The sequence below is a fragment of the Syngnathus floridae genome, chromosome 16 (genome assembly GCF_059516105.1).
Source record: "Syngnathus floridae isolate MCC-2025c chromosome 16, RoL_Sflo_1.0, whole genome shotgun sequence".
Lineage (NCBI taxonomy): Eukaryota > Metazoa > Chordata > Actinopteri > Syngnathiformes > Syngnathidae > Syngnathus > Syngnathus floridae.
In genome coordinates, this window is record NC_142428.1 from 11245254 (window position 1) to 11263019 (window position 17766).

A 17766-nucleotide genomic window follows, 5' to 3' on the forward strand; every position below is an offset into this window, starting at 1 on the left:
GACAAAATTGAAAGAATGATGAATGGATGAGGTGGAACAGTGTATGTGCAAGAATGGAGGAGAATGTTTACAGGAAGGTCACTTGGAGATAAAACCAGCAGGTGCCAGAGGGAGACAGCCCAGCCAAAGATGATCGTCAAGGCTGAAAGACGGAAAGGAAAACAACAGCCCCCACACATCGAATCGCCCATAATCAGCACCCAACCCCACGGGACCAGCTCTCACCGAACCAGCACCCACTCCCATGGAATCAGACTCTCCTGCGAACTTGCCGCGCCCCAAAGACTCATCACTCATCAAACTCGGCCCACACTGCCATGTGCAACTGAATATAAGCTGACCAAAGAACCTTGAACATTGCCTTTTCTGAATGGAGACTTTCCGCTCTTGAAAGGCCCAGCGCTGTATTGTACTTTCCTGAAAACAGAGCTTTCTGAACAAGAATTGTGATTGAACTCAACCAACCTGTGTAAGTCTAATTTCTGCTTCAGTGTCTTAGCATTTTCCTAAATCTGAAGAAATCAAACGAGCACGCAGTGAGTAAATTGGATAACAGGTGATTGGCAATGGCTTTTGCCGTGAGGCGCAGATAGCGCGCTCCCTAAATTGTGGACAAAATCCAACAGTGCCAATGAGGAGGACTTTTTTTCTTCTTCAAATGGTGCACCGATGGTCGTATTTCTTTTGTCTTTTTTTTACTTAGTGTATCACTGTAAAACTAAAAAATGTCAGTGTACAAATGTTTTTGTCATTGTGTATATGTTGTTTTGTGTTATTAGGGCCAATAAATGCAATTGCTATACAGACACCATGTCAAATGTGTCATACCATTATGACACAAATGACCCCCCCCCCCCCCCAAAAAAAAGGTGTCTTCGTTTTCTGAATCCCAAATCTGGTCACGCTAATTATTAGCGCGCTTCAGACTAAACTCACTATGTTTAAACTCCAAACCAGTTGGGGGCAGGAGGCTGTCGCTTCTTCCAAGAGAAATAAGACACCGTGAGTTTGAGCTCCGGAATGGGATTGAGTCGATAGCGCTATTCTTGGGCGAAAGGACTGTGCTGCTGCGTGCGGCGTGAGGGTCGTGTCGGCTGGCGGTCTTGCGCTGCTCCCTCTGGTGGCAGGACCAGCAATCTGCTGCGTTCCGGTCGTGTTGGCTGGCGGCCTTGCACTGCTCCTTCTGGTGACGGGAACAGGAATCTTCCATGTGGACTTTTTTTACGAACTTTTTAACAAAGAAAATGTCAAATGGAAGAAAAGGGATGCACATTTCTCTCATGATGCTGTTTACAGTGGTTCGGGATTAAATGGTGTTGCTTCGTTGAGGTTTGTTTTTCTTTTATGATTGCTGAAACACGCCACAAAAAAGACCCCAAATATGCATAGAACACATTGAACTATGAAGAATTTTTCACCATTGGAACTTTCTCTGCGAGCCCATTAGCAGGATGAAAGTGAAGACTTTTGCGGCAAGGTCAGAAACAACACCTTTTCTCTTGAGTCTGCAGGTGCTTTTCATGCTGTTTTGGGGGAACTTGTCTGGACTCTTTGCGTAAAGCCCACCTCCTTCGCAGATAAAATTGGCTTTTAAGGGTCCTTACTACTTTGTTATTGTTCTCTTGGTGACTTTAGACTGTGCTTGACTTTGGTCCTTCAAAGCAGGTGTCAAGTGCGCTATGTGCTTGAATGTTTTGTGTGTGTCTCTGCGTGTGCATGTGAATATGGATGACCACACGTGTGTTTGTGCATGAGTGTAAAGATGCAAATGTGTCTGTGCTGGTTTGTGCTCGTGCGTCAAAGTGTGTGCATGCCAGCGTGTGTCTATATTTAGTCAGGCGAGAAGTATGGTTGGGATATCTCCGGTGTCTGTCCCACTTGGTGTGTTGGCGCATCATCGGAGCTTCAAGTTTGCCTCCGGAGTGTCCAAACGCTGCCGGCACTCAACCTTGCTCCTCCTCGTCTTCCTCATCTTCTTCTGCCCGGCGAACCTTTCTATATCTCGTGCTCCACCCTGCTGACCTTTGCCGCAGGTAAGCTGCACTCAAAGTCCTTGTTGGAAAAACTCACTCGCCCGCTCACTGAGAAACCTTTTAAGCATTTTTTCATTTGCGCATTTTTGTCCGATCGCGCAACTGCAGCGCACCGACGACCGCGCAACCGTAGCGCACTGCCGACCGCGCAACTGCACCGCGCTGGTCGCATTATGGTGACAGAGCCGTCGCTGAAATTTAGAAAATACTTTTAAAGTCCTGATGTACTTTCCCAAATTTAAGTGGACCTCAGTGCGCAGGGAGCTTAATTTGGTCTGATCGCGCAACTGCAGCGTGCCGGGCGCTCACTGTCGCATTGCTTTAAGAGCGTCTTTGCGTTTTGTGTGCTTTTCCCACTTGCTTTCCTTGAAAGCATGATTAGGGGTTAATACAATCCTCAAAGTAACGAAAATACAATAACAACGGAGTCAGTTGGCATCCGGGCCGCGCGGTCGGATTTTCTCGGGTCCTCTCGGCTCATCTCGCGAGGTTCGACCTCCGAAATTTGTTCGACAACCGAAGCAAAAAAATCTCGAATTTTTTGTTCGAATTCCGATTTGTTCGAGAACCGGGACGTTCGAAAACCGAGGTTTGAATGTATACTGATCATATTGATCACAATGCAACAAACAATCAATCTGCATGTGCAATGAAACTGGCCTTGGAATCTTGTGCAATATTCTGGTTTCCTGTGCAATAATCGGGTTTCCCATATCACTCCATATTTGTACATATCTGTATATACTACTGCCTGTATATATGACTGCCTTTTCTATATATTTGATATAATTTTCTTACTTTTTTTCTTCCTTATCTTGTGTGCTCTGGGTACTTTTTATTTAATTTGCTTTTGTTTGCAACAAAGGAAGCAAGGCTCAAATTTCGATGTATGTATTGTGTACAAAGGCAATAAAGGCGATTCTGATTCTAATAGTGGACGTGCATGCGTGCGTGCGGTTCTTGCTGCAGCTGAGCTACAACCTTGGGATGACTTGCAAGAAGCACGTGGGGAGTGGTTGACTTCTAAAAATGCTTTTCAGAAAGCACGTGGGATGGCTTTTGTCATGCTCACACACGCACGCACACGCACGCACGCACACACTTTTGTGGGTTGTGTAGTTGTTGAATCGTTGGCAGTGGCTAAAGGTCAAAACAAGTGTGGGTGTGTGTGCTACGGTCAGGTGTTGTCATTTGAACACGTTATGACAGCTGTCCGTCTAACTGTGTCCTCCCGGATGGATGGACATGAGTTTGTTGTTCATGTCTGTGCAGAGGCGCTGTGGTGCCAGCAGGAGGCCACTGAGCCCAAATGGCTTCGGACTACACTGATGACGTCATGGGGGAGCCAGGCTCCACCCCTCTGGACATTGACAACGTACTCATGCTGCTGCAGGGTCAGTAAAACTACACAACACCAAACGTGCTCACACGTCACCTAGGGCGATAATTAGAGAAGGTTTATGTCCAACAGGGGGGGTGGGCAATTAATAGAGAACACTTTTTGTCCGATCGCCAAGGGGCACTGAAATGGGCGATAATATGTATATTTTCCTTATGTAGTATGCAATACCTGCATCTCATTGGTGTTCTTAACACTAGAACAGCGGCTGTTTTGATCTACCTCTAACAGCGGGGTGCGTCAATTGACGCTCAATCAATGCGACGCGTTACTGTCGCACATTACATGTTGCGCACGTCATTTTATCACGATCGTCTTGTTCGAGCGCACGCCCCGATAACGGAGTTGTGTGAGAATATTGGAGCGCAGTGACGAGTGTAATTTATGGAGAAAAACAATTTAAAAGGGACATTCGACCTGCTGTCAAATCAGTCATATTTAAACTTGCGCAATGACGTTAGCATGCGGTCGCGGAGGAAAACGTAAGTTTTGGGGGGAATTTTTAGCAGCATGGTGTTAGGTTACGGATTCTAGTTATTGATCTGACTCCAAATTGCGATCAACACTTAACACATAAATTGCTATGTCCTAATCCACACACTGGCGCACCTAACAATTTTGCGAGTTCGTTCTGTCAAAGAGAAGACCAGTAGATCAATCAGACCAAATTTACCAATTGTTTATTCCTGACAAAGCGCACTAATACAGGCCTGGGTCCCGGGTCCCTCACACTAAAACTCGTGCGTTTTTGTGACCACCAAAAGACGACACATTCTTCCGGGTTGCCCAGTTTTAAAGAAACACAATATGAATATTAAAGCATGCAAAATATTGTGAGATGATTGGTCGATGGCCATCTCCTCCCCGTCCAGGTGTCGCTGAGATCAGGCGGTTGGGTTTTCCCCTCGAAGCCCGGTCTCATAGACGTGCTGTTGTTCTCGTTCCTCACCGACCTTGAGGTGGTCTCCTCCGGTACTCCCTATCCGGGCCTATTCCACAACACTTCGAAGAAAACAAGTTCATGCAGTTTGCCTGCACATTCTTCGGCCCCCACCAATCCACACGAGCACTCCAATACTAGATATTAATATGATTATAAGTTTAACACAACCTTAGAAAATATGTTTGCAAACTCCCGAAAGCACATTTCCCTTTATTCCCTCTCATGACCTCATTTATGAGGTCATCACCCATTACTTTAGCAAACAGCTACCAGCGCGCTGTCGGTCCTTCCTTCCCCCCGCTGCTCATGTTGAGTCACCAGGGTATATTGGCCCATCGGTGGCAACGGGCCAACGGTTTTCTCGATCAACCGGACAGTGGGTGACCTAATACATGGAATACAATAATGCATAAAATCATAACTGTAGTAAAAATAGCCACAGCAACAAGCACAGACATGATGAGGCTTTTCTAGCTTCCGAACGTTTTTATCCAATCAGACCAAATATCGGTGTATACACCTGAATGATCTTTCATCTTTTTGTTCAGTGTCCTTAGTCCTTCCAACGCCCTGGTCAGTCGGCCTCCTGGTGCCGTGTTGTTTGGGATGAAAGTACAACATGCATCACCAAACATTCCACACGCACCATGTTCCTTAGTCAATAGCCTGTCCAACGCAATTCTATTTTGGAACGCCATTAACGACGTTGCAGCCAATTGTTCATGAACTGCGGCGAATGATTCAGCTGTATAATTACCCAGTCGTTGGACATTGTAATGAAAGTAATTAGTACGGTCTACATTTTTATTGGGAGTGATCCATAGGAAGATACTTTCGAATTCCGAGAACACTTGATTAACGAGTTTATACTTATCTGGCACAACCCGGGGCACTCCTATAGTGTCAATATATGTTGGATCGTCGTCGCTCAACCACTGGGGCAAAACGTCTCTTTTGCTTGCTTCAGGAGCCCCGCCTGTGGGGACTCCAGGTTCCAATTGAGATTCTGTATTTCAATGGGGACAACCACCACAGGCATTATCAACGACACGAGGGCACAGATACCTGATGCATTCTTCGGCAAGCGATCCTATAATTTGTCATCTCCACACCACAACCAGATGTCACTGGTCTTCCTCTGCTCCTTCCATCACTGCTGGGTGAATTCTGGCATGTCCTGTTAAAGCTTGAAAGCAAGTGAATTTGGAAAAAAACTTTGTATATCACAATTACAAATTGAAACCTACTCACCCATTTCTATTTTACCACTCCCCCTCTTTGACACATTCACCCAATGTGTCATTACGTATCAAAAGGAACCTGCAAAGCGTCCCCTCTCATCACCACACTCATTGTAGACAGGCCCACGGAACCTCTAGTTACCATCTGGGCCCCGGTACCATCACCCCAAGTCCTTGAAACTTGACTGTCCACCACACACACTCGGCAACACAAACAAAAATCATCGCACTCCTGTCAGTGAGCTTATAGCCCGGCTGACAGCGGACATTTGTACACACAAAAACAGACATCAAGTATCAAAATAAAAACAGTCATAAAATGAATCCTGGCGCCCGCGGATCATGTCCTGAAAACCACGTCATCAACAAGTTCATCATAAAAACCAAAAGGGCAAGGGTTAACATATTCTTGTAAATCCAACACAAACTTTCCACGAATGCAATCGACAACCTGCAAAAAGGAAAACAAGTTACGCAAGCAACGCGCAATCCGCTCCTTGGCTGGTGGCTGATGCTGCAAAAAAAATCAAGTCACACAGAAAAACAAAGCAGAGCGTGCTATTGTCGCAAACACGTTCAAGCGTCAAACAATTGGTCACTGTCCACCTAGTCCGTCACCCCGTCGGGTGAGCTCAAAGTCGTCACACGTCAAATCGTCCAAAGTCTTGCTGTTCGATACTAGTTCTGTCTTGTCTGACCATATCACTGAAATGGGCCTTCTCCATCACACCGTTTTGTTGTCGATGGTGCCCCTGATTGATCATTGAGCCATGGTTCCGGTCAGAACTCATCACTTACCAGTTCCAGACCTTCCAGTCTGTACCGCCCCTTCAGGTGAGAGGAATTTTATCCTCAATTGCAAACACATCACCCCAACTTCAGACCTCTCTGGCCAATCATACTGCGCCCACACAGTCATAGATGATCACATGCGCACGCACCCATCCACACACTCGCAGACACACACATCCGTCTCTATCACTCAGCTCTCCTCCCACACTAAGCAAAGTTAGTATGTTAGTGTGCAGGCAAACATTGACTCCTAATAGTAACTCTTCACATTTGGACATACTTGTCAACATGACCTATTGTAAAATCTCCAATTCAATTTTCCATAAACTCGCCCATCAGATTCATCGCAAATTGTCATATATGTCTATCTGGGGGGCGACGACTGTGGGACCCGCGTGTCAGGGGAGCCTCCATAACCTCAGATTGCTCCTACAAACTCGATCTCTATTAATTATCCTAATTAAATTCAATAAAGATGGGTCCGACTATTCCCTCTGGATTTTTACGTCATCATTTGGCTCTCCCCCTTTTTCCTGTTGTCTAGCTCAAATATGTTTCTCAGTCTGCTTCTCTTTATTGCCCCTCTTGGCGAGTCTCACTCCCCCCTTTTTCTCTTCCTAAAAATCCTGCCTGTCACACCATCCAGCACCTCTCCCTGCTTCCTTAAATCGTCACCTATTTCCACTCCTTTCATCCACTCCCTCTCGCGGTCTGCCCCCCTCTGCAAAGCTGCAGCGCCACACAGGGAGCGCCAAGCCCTCTCCCTAGAATGGGCAGTTTTTAATGTAATTTACGTCATTGCTGTCCAGATCTTCTATCCTCAATCTCCCTTGCTGTCAATCCCTGTTAAAATGCCAAAATGCCCCTCTTCCTCTTGACTGAATCCACTTTAGTCCAAATGTCCTATTCTAAAATGTATCTAACTCAACTTCTACTTCTTAAGCCTGACGAGCCAAAATATCAGATCTCGCTCTTGTTTCTTACCGTTTTAGCCTATTTGTTTTATCCAAATCTGTTCAATCTCCGACTATGATGCTTTTCTCTGTAGCTCTACGCATTATTCAATTTTTTATCAAATCTCCTCAGTTCTGTCAAACTCACTTGACCCAAGCTCCACTCAGTTTGGTAACGCCACAGCAAGGAGTGCGATTTGGCCGTCGGACACTTCCAACACCCCTGCGTCCCAGAGGCCACACAGAGTGTCTTCCATGCCTTGGTCCGCCTCTTTCAGCCAACGATATTGAGGCCGTTTGATAGGCTGCGTCTCATCTATTTGGAGATCAATAGGGGCCACCGAATGACAAAACCCGACATCAAATGGACCCTGGGACCACGGTGTGTCGGGCAAGGCCGCCAGCATTACTTCAGCGTCCTCATGATCAGTTAACTCCCTACCGTGTGTGCGGGACACCAACATCATCTCCAGCAATCCTGTGTCTGCCATGGGTTGTTTAATTTGGTATGCATTCTGAGACTCAGACCAGTACAAATTAGGAATGTGAGTTTTCCGCCAATCGGTCTGTTGCAACAACTGCTTGACCATTGAGCCCAATTGTCTGGCCTCGTGTCCTGGGGCAAGAGCCAGCGAAATGTGTGGCACCCCTTTCTCTGTCATTTTGAACCACTGCATTTCTTCATATGTCAATTCAGTTGCCGCTGCGACTCCCTCTTTACCAGTCAAAATGGATGATGAAGTTAAATCCCACATGTGCCCTTCAATTTCTTCAAACAAATCATCACTTTTTCGGTCATAATATAGAGTGCAATGCAAAGGATCAACAGGTGGGTGGTATGGTGCCAGTGAGCAGATCCAGGGCTTCCACAGTAGGTAGGTCAAGAACACACCGCCACCAGCAGGGGTCTCTGGCTCCAGCCTGGCCCAGTAGATGGTTGCAGTTTCTGCTTCTGCCGGTAGGGGCGCCATCAGCCACTGACCATGTTGTTGTAGCTGCTGTGAGCACTGGATGCTGACGCCATCTGGAAATTAAATAATCACTCCCTCTGGCCCACACAGAATTCTGGCTTGAACGGCTGACAGCAAGTCCCTTCCCATCAAATTGATCGGAGTGTCTGTGGAATGGATGTAGTTGTGCCACAGTCTACACCCTGTCCGGGTGATCACAGTTTCAAGTGGTTTGGAAAAAGGCAGAGTACGTGGTTGTCCCGAGAAGTCGACTAAAGTCGTTGTTTTCTTTGACAGTGAGGATACAGGAAGGGCAGTGTTTATTGATGAATAAGTTGCTCCCGTGTCCACCAGCATCTTCACAGGTTTTTCTTCCACTGTCACATGAAGCATTGGCTCCGCCGGGCCACTGCTTTCCTGGCTCCCCGGGCAGCCCTATTCAAATTGTCCACACCAGAGATCATCATGTTGGTAGTACTGACCTCCGTGCGTTTGTGGCTGTTGCCAGGGCCGTCCACCTGATGGAGCTGTTCCTGCCTGTTGCATCGGCGCCCCGGGTTAGTATGGCGGGCCTCCGGCTGGGCGGGTGGCTCCGCGTGGTCGATACTGTGGGCATTCTTTTGCCCAGTGATCGGTTTCGCCGCAGATGAAACATGCGTTTGTTGAATGGGGCTTGTATGTTGCCCTCCCCGGGTAAGCAGGTGCACTCCCTCCCCGGCCTCTGTATCCGCCCCGGAACTGGCCCCTTCCGCGCCCCACCACCTGAAGAGCCTATGACATTTGCATTTCCTTTTTCTGTGATTTAGACTGTTTAGCTTCACCATGCATTTTTGCCAACTGTAATTTCAACAACTGTTTAGATAATGCGTCTGTCTCGTTTTCAACTTTAGCTTGTGACTCAGTGAACATTCTGCAGTGATGCAAAAGATGACGTTTAAATCGTTCTTCGGCACAAACCAGAATGTCAGGATCTGACATTAGCTGCTTCTTCACATCTGGCGGAAGTCCATCCACCAGCGCCGTTCGGAAGAGCACCTCTTCCTCGTGCGTGAGAGCCGGATGGCGACCTGTGGCTTCAATCCAACTCTCCACACATGTTACATAATGTTGTGCAGGTGACATTTTCACATCTTAAGGAAACATAGTGGGGGCCAGATCGGTGGGTTGTGGGAAAGTCAATTTAATGTTTTCAAACAGGGGCGCTGCTACTTGTGGCAAGGGCACCTCCCTCCCCAGTCTCGCTGTGCCTGCTGCTTCCTCAATCGCCTGCAATTGCACTAGGGAGCATGCTCCTGCCAACATCTGGCGCATGTCACCGAGTGTACAGCTCTGCCCACTCATCAGAGCCCAAAATTTGTTCAGCCACACCTTGCCTCCTCTGTGAAGTGGGGGCATCTTTTCCATCATCGCGGTCACATCACGGAGCACCATGGGCTCGTAGTGCTGACCGCCCGATGAGGTCACCAGCGGACACATCAATTCATTTTTCTGCACCTCGGCCTGTGTCATCTGTCCCTGACCACTCCGCAAATTATATTTTCTCCGTGTCTCTGTTGCCCATTTTAACATCTGCGCTTCCTGTCTACGCTGCCCATCGGCTTGATCAATTTTCTTCTTTAGCTCCTCATTCTCGGCAGTAAGTCTATGCCAGCTTTCTCCTTTCGTCACATTGGACGGTTGAGGGCTCGGACCGGGGGCGGAGGTGTCCACGTGGGATGTATCCACGCGGGAGGTGTCCCCCTCCCGGGCCCGTCGCCTCTCTTTATTTACTGCTTGTTCAATCAACTGTACAATACTCTGATCCGCCCTTTCGCCTTCGCCCTCGACATCCACTACCATCCTGCCACCCAACGTCACCACCGGAGCCATTACTCCGGGGTCGCCGTACGGCGGCGGTCCAACATAGCTCACTCCGAGTGTCGGGGCACTCGGGTGTGTCACATCATGCAAAGATGGATAAATGCCCTTGTATTCATTTCTTTCCTTGTCTATTTTCACCGCTTTCTCTACCCTTCTTTCTCATGCTCTTGTTAGCCTGCAATTGTCCAAATCAAAAATGTTATTTTCTTTTGAACCTCTAAATCGCTCGTGTTGCTAACCTAACCTAACCTTAAAGAAAGGACAAACAGATTACTCCCAATAGCTCCTCATTATTTACGAGTTAGCCCCCCTTTCTTGAACATTCTCTGATCCATGCCGTCTTCCTCCTCACACGCCTGCACCCACACAGGGTGTGCACATAAACGCACACACCGAGCACGCACACAACCGCACGTACACACACACACGCATCCGCACGCACGCACACACAGACCAAGGGATTCGAATCCATCTCTCATGTAGCTTCTTTGCCACTTTCTATCGGTCAATACCACTCACAATTTGCGCTTCCACATCAGCATACACATTCCTTCAATCTCACTGCTTCAAACATTCACTGAGAAACTCACACTGTCCCTGCCCCGCCCGGGCCATAGACCCCCCCCCCCCACCCCCCCGTGCGAGGGGGGGTCGCGACATCAATGTTGACCGGTTACAGGCTGGCCATTTCCTGCAACAATCATGATGCCGGCCCACCGCCCGCACGAGCATAGCACAGGCCCACGCGCACAGCCCAGACCCGCGACTACGCGCGAGTGCAGGCACGCTCATCAGTCTCAACCTCTCAAAGGGCAGGCCAACTTTGCTGTTGCGCCCTTCATCATGTTCACATTCGACATCTTTCAATGTCTTCTACACAACATTTGTTGTCTCTTATTCTCATTCTATCAAGCCACCGTTCTAGTAACTTTCTGTCACACGCCTTATTTTCTCTACTGCCACACCTTGCTCATCTTAGTTTCTCTAACCAACTTAAACACACCATTGTCCACTTCTCAATTTCCCTATTATCGCTCAAAAGCCTCCTAAACATTCTCCATTACTGATTTCTTCCATAGAACACACATCTCACTCACACACACTCATATACACACCCACTCATGAGGATCCTCTGCGCGCACACACACTCTCCCCCCAATTTGGTTCATTTTGGATATTTTAGCGGTCTGATCTCTCACAGGAGGAACTGTTACCACCGGATATTTTTTGAGGAGGCCTCACTTCCCCTCGGGGATCTCTTTATTAACCCCAGCCATTTGAATACGATCGTCACCGCACCCTTGTCCGCCACGACGAAGCACTAGGTCCCTGACCTATCCGTAATACGCGTAAATCCCTGACTTTACCGTACACGTTACACTCGTAAGTTCCAAACTTATTCACCGTATGTATCTTAACTTCATGCACACCTTATTTGATCTGAACGACAGTCTCCTCTTAAATTTCCTCTTTCAATTTGCAGCATTTCGACTTATAGTAATAGGTATTCTGCTTACCTTATCGGTGATGAGCTCAGGGTTGAGGAGACGTCGTACCAGCTCACCGTTGTGCGCTTATTCCAAACGGTTCGCCGACTGGGAGACAGTGTCCCTGACACTGTCCGGTGTCTTGGCTAAAGACCACGAGATGTCAATTACCCTTCTCTTGACATCACGTCAGGGTCACCAGGAAATTGTTAGGTTACGGATTCTAGTTATTGATCTGACTCCAAATTGCGATCAACACTTAACACATAAATTGCTATGTCCTAATCCACACACTGGCGCACCTAACAATTTTGCGAGTTCGTTCTGTCAAAGAGAAGACCAGTAGATCAATCAGACCAAATTTACCAATTGTTTATTCCTGACAAAGCGCACTAATACAGGCCTGGGTCCCGGGTCCCTCACACTAAAACTCGTGCGTTTTTGTGACCACCAAAAGACGACACATTCTTCCGGGTTGCCCAGTTTTAAAGAAACACAATATGAATATTAAAGCATGCAAAATATTGTGAGATGATTGGTCGATGGCCATCTCCTCCCCGTCCAGGTGTCGCTGAGGTCAGGCGGTTGGGTTTTCCCCTCGAAGCCCGGTCTCATAGACGTGCTGTTGTTCTCGTTCCTCACCGACCTTGAGGTGGTCTCCTCCGGTACTCCCTATCCGGGCCTATTCCACAACACTTCGAAGAAAACAAGTTCATGCAGTTTGCCTGCACATTCTTCGGCCCCCACCAATCCACACGAGCACTTCAATACTAGATATTAATATGATTATAAGTTTAACACAACCTTAAAAAATATGTTTGCAAACTCCCGAAAGCACATTTCCCTTTAATGGGCGATAATTAGAGGTATCAATGTTTTTTATTTATGTCATCGCTAACACACACTGGGTGATTATTAGAATATGGGCGATAATTAGAATAAATACGGTATATTTCAGCCCCCCCAAAAGAAATGCTGTGATGTGTTCGTTAATGACAAAAAATATCACTTGTGTATACAGTAACCACATCATTAAAAGAACATAAAAGATGAAAGAAACCATTGGGGAATCCTTAAATGGATTTCATTTGCCCTCTTTCTGCTGTGCACAAGTTGGCCACTAGGAGGCAATACAATGCAGCCATGCAAAGACAAACAAAGAAGAATAGACCTGTGAGTATTGTTAAACTCAAGTGCTACATCCAAAGTCGAATATGACATATTGGGCCACATTTTCGATGACAGTTCTCGCGCGACTCGCTCGTCCGTGTGTGCTTTCCAATTTCCAGAAATAAAATTGGCTGACCGGGTATTTCTGACGTCTTCAAAGGCGCCGGCTCATGTGGACAGGCTTCATGCGTATTTGGAGCGTGATCCAGTCGCACTGGACGTGAATCACGTGGCCTCCAAATGCGGCTTTTGGGGGCCTGTTAATTTGGACCCAGGTGAGGTCTTTTGCAATTTGCCAAACTACTGCACACTTGAGGAGAGAGCCCCCCTTTGTGACCTTTTCCCAAGTAACAATACTGAGAAATTAGCAAGTCTGCTTTCGTATGTGGAAAAGCTCCCACTTTGGCCGTCTTGTATCTCAAAGAAAGAAAGGGTGACGGCTGGCTGAGTGAAGGGTTAAATGATTGACACGTTACACCGGGTGGAGCTTAATTCAGTCAGACCTGCTTGATTGGTCGTCGGACTGGAAAAACAAAATTTATTTTTCATAGAGATGCGTGTGTGAGCACGCCTGCGTATTGACAATGTGAAAATTTCAGCCGTCATGGGTGAGTTCATTTTTTCATCAATAAGATTCATATTCATAATAATCATCATCATAATCACAACTACCGTTTTTGCCGGTGTATTAGTCGACCTTTTTTGATCCAAAATCGACCGAAAAAAATCGACCTCGACTTATACACCGAGTCAAAAAATTTAACTTCGTATTCATCGCTTCAAATGTGATGGTAACCAAGGCCGTTTCTCATGCATCTCATTGTGCGTGGGTGTGCGTCCGTCAGGTTCATCAAACAGCGAGAAACTGAATCATTATAAAGCGTTCGTCGCATTAACACGCATCCTCAGCAACAATTTCAAATATTCTCACCTCAATAACGGACATCGAAAGCCAGGCAGCGACGATGACTGCTAGGGGGAAGTACTGGGTATTGAGCGAATGTGCGAGTCATCGCGCGTCAAGCAACGACAATAACTACCGGTACGTAAACATTCAATCGCCATGTCTAAATGAATGTCGTTGGCACTTAGAAAATATTCGCCAAACTTGGCCAGACTTCCAGGGAAAGAGAATTTTCACTTGTTCTGGCCGACACGGGGAACCAGCCGAGGCGGACACTTTACGGTGGTTGAGTCGTTCGCACTTTGAAAATATTTGCCAAACTTGGCCAGACTTCCAGGGGAAGAGGCCGAATTTTCACTTGTGGTGGCCGACATGGGGAACCAGCCGAGGCGGACACTTAACGGCGGTTGAGTCGTTGGCACTTAGAAAATATTCGCCAAACTTGGCCAGACTTCCAGGGGAAGAGGCCGAATTTTCACTTGTGGTGGCCGACACGGGGAACCAGCCGAGGTGGACACTTGACGGCGGTTGAGTCGTTCGCACTTTGAAAATATTTGCCAAACTTGGCCAGACTTCCAGGGGAAGAGGCCGAATTTTCACTTGTGGTGGCCGACATGGGGAACCAGCCGAGGCGGACACTTTACGGCGGTTGAGTCGTTGGCACTTAGAAAATATTCGCCAAACTTGGCCAGACTTCCAGGGGAAGAGGCCGAATTTTCACTTGTTCTGGCCGACATGGGGAACCAGCCGAGGCGGACTCTTTATGGCGCAAGAGCCGTTGGCACTTAGAAAATTTGAACCGGGCGGCGTGCGCGAGTGCGCGGCTCGCTGGAAGTCGAATGAGGCTCCGCGATTTCATCCGCGGTGCTTATAAAGTGCCGATCCGCTCGGCCGGAGCTATTTTCGGCCACCCGGCGCGTGCGCACGGCCTCCCGGCTGTGCCGGGTGGCGTGCGCGAGCTCGCCGGCTGCTGAAAGTCGAATGAGGCTCCGCGATCTCCTCCGCGGTGCTTATAAACAGCCGATCCGCTCGGCGGGAGCTATTTCCGGCCATTTGGCGCGTGCGCACGGCCTCCCGGATGTGCCGGGCGGCGTGCGCGAGCTCGCCGGCTGCTGGAAGTCGAATGAGGCTCCGCGATCTCCTCCGCGGTGCTTATAAAGAGCCGATCCGCTCGGCGGGAGCTATTTCCGGCCACTTGGCGCGTGCGCACGGCCTCCCGGTGGTGCCGGGCGGCGTGCGCGAGTGCGCTGGCCGCTGGAAGTCGAATGAGGCTCCGCGATCTCCTCCGCGGTGCTTATAAAGTGCCGATCCGCTCGGCTTGGAGCTATTTCCGGCCTCCCGGTGGTGCCGGGCGGCGTGCGCGAGCTCGCCGGCCGCTGGAAGTTGAATGAGGCTCCGCGATCTCCTCCGCGGTGCTTATAAACAGCCGATCCGCTCGGCTGGAGCTATTTCCGGCCACTGCGCATGCGCACGGCCTCCCGGAATTTGAACACATTTTGTCAATAAATTTCGCATATTTCTGATTAAATTTTGAAGTTTAATATAATGCAACAATTGAGCTCGACTTATACAAAGGATATATCATAAAACCGTAAATTTCCGTCGAATTTTAGGGGGTCGACTTATACACCGAGTCGACTTATACACCGGCAAATACGGTACTTGATTTCTGCATTAGTGAGGACGTCCTCATCTGAAACCGAACTTGATCCCGACGTCCTGTTGGCAACTTCTTGTTGTAGTTGCCGCCCAAAGTTGACGCCATTCTTATAGTAACAAATTTGTAGATGGTGTGTGTGTGTGTGTGTTGACTGTCTTACAAACTCCAAGTCAAAGGAAGTCAACAAAACAGTAAACTTGTTGTTTATGTCCGTACGGCGACCTTGAGTGCCTTGAAAGGCGCCTCATAAATAAAATGTATTATTATTATTATTATTTTGTGCAGTAGTTGATTGGTTGAAGTGAATTCGCAAAACAGGAAGTGATGATGTCAATTGAAAAAAAAAAAGAAAAAAATAGTCCTCTCACTGGACAGTAAGTGAGGTACACCTTGCAGCCACATTCAATACAAAAGCCGAGGTGCAAACAATATCAAGTTCAATTTTCAATGCCGCCAATGTGTGTTTGCGGACATTTGCAGTTCAGCATTCAGCCCCAATGAGGCACAAATTGTGGTTGGGCGCCATCTTCTACCATCTTGGTGCCAGTAACTACAGTATAATAATTTGTGTTGAGAAGGTTCCTTTGAACACTGTGCCGGCATCTTGTGGCATCTTTAAGCAATTACAGCAGAAATTCAATTTTACCCAGATCGATTCTACGCGACTTGCTGTCTACCGAAGTTGGGTCACGGCATCCAAAATTTGTCTCATCGTAAATACATTCTCAAGTAGTATTTTAAATGAACACTATAAAGACAATGTGAAGCTAAATGATTAGCGTGTAAACGCAATTCGCAAATTCTGGACCCCAAAGTCCATGTAAACTTGAGCTTTAGCTGACAACGACTGTGATTTTTGCTCTATATTCAACATTGGGGAAATGACCAATGCTTTCAAAATGTGATCAAACGTGTCTCAGTGAAATATTTCATACTTGTGTGTTTGATGGAGACATGAAATAAACTAGACCAATGTGTGCGTGCGTGTGCAGTGGAGCAGGAGCAGATCCAGAAAAGGACTTTCACCAACTGGGTCAACGCCCAGCTGGCAAAGGTGAGCGCCAGTTCAACTCACACCTTTTGGCACTCAAGCAAGTGTTGCACATTCGTCAGTGGCACAACACGCTGCTGCTAAAAAAAGTCAGTCTGCATTTGAGCGCAAGCAAAGGAACATTAGTCAGTAGACACGTTAGCATGGTGTTGCTAAAAAGCTTGAACGTGATGTCACTGTCATCGCACACTTGTATGATTGACTGACATGTGCGAGGACCAAGAAAACATGTAAGGAAGTTATCAGGTCTTCTTCCAAAAATAAGAATATTTTATCCCGTGCCGGCATACAATCAAACGAAATGCGAGCCAAGACTCTGCGCTTGACTTTGCTACAAACGGTAAACAATCAAACGGAATGCGAGCCAAGACTCCGTGCTACAAACGGGGTTGCCTTACTGGAGTGATTTGAACATTTTCTTTGGCCTATCCAAAGTCATTTGCGACTTTGTGGATCGCGGTGTCCTTCCCAGGGATGTCAAATAGCCCTTTTTTTTTTCCAGACACATACCAATACGTCTTTTTACACTCTGATGCAGAGTACAGAGACGAGGAGTACTTTTCACGCATATGAGGTCAGTGAAGACGAAGACAGACCATTGGCAACTGTAAATGCTCCCGATGCATAGGGCAGAGATACTGGCGTGCTCTGAAAGACACACAAGCTGTACAAGAAGTGTTTTTTGTTTTGTTTTACTGGGGGAAATCAAATAATAAAACAGGGGGGAGAGATTATAATAATAATAATAATCGTAAGAGTGATAAGTGTAGAGAAAGTCTGTGAGACAGTTTCAGGATGAGTGCATAAAGGGCAAAATCCTAGTAATGATAAGAATAGCAGCAATATGGCTTGGTGGTTGTCAACAAAGGATTGCAGCAGGGCAGGATGTTCTTACAAGGGGATGAACAATAAATAGAAGCACAGGCAAAAATGGACAGCAACAGACGGACGGGTGATGACCCCCCCATTCGCCAACAGCAAAGCTCTGCTGCAGATGTCAGTGCGACGCCCATGGCCTTGCATGGCTGTGTTCACGCCCACAACAGCGCAAACCACGCGTTTTTAAGTATGTCAGCTTGCATGAGTCCGAAATAAGCAACAACTTGTCAGCTCCGTGCATGTCTCCGTGCAGTTTGTGCTCATGCTGCTCTGGTAGGAATGTTTCTGATTTGAATGAATGCCGCATACGCGTGTAGAGGAGACCTCCGTGCAGGGTGGTGGATCTCTTCAACGACTTCCGTGATGGATCCAAATTGTTGGACCTGCTGGAGGTGATGAGCGACCAGCGCATTGTGAGTCCAAAAGCTCTCTTTTTGCCAAAAG

At 47.5% G+C, this 17766-nt stretch overlaps 1 protein-coding gene across 1 annotated transcript in view; it reads left to right on the forward strand.

The window, feature by feature from the left end:
- Positions 1-983: 983 nt before the first annotated feature.
- The window catches only part of syne2b (spectrin repeat containing, nuclear envelope 2b), a 75504-nt gene continuing 58721 nt past the window's right edge, over positions 984-17766 (forward strand). The window contains exons 1-4 of the mRNA XM_088401460.1: positions 984-2033; positions 3306-3427; positions 16385-16446; positions 17640-17735. Coding sequence (XP_088257586.1) covers positions 3343-3427; positions 16385-16446; positions 17640-17735 — 243 coding nt within the window. The 5' untranslated portion in view covers positions 984-2033; positions 3306-3342. The remainder of the gene's footprint in view (positions 2034-3305; positions 3428-16384; positions 16447-17639; positions 17736-17766) is intronic.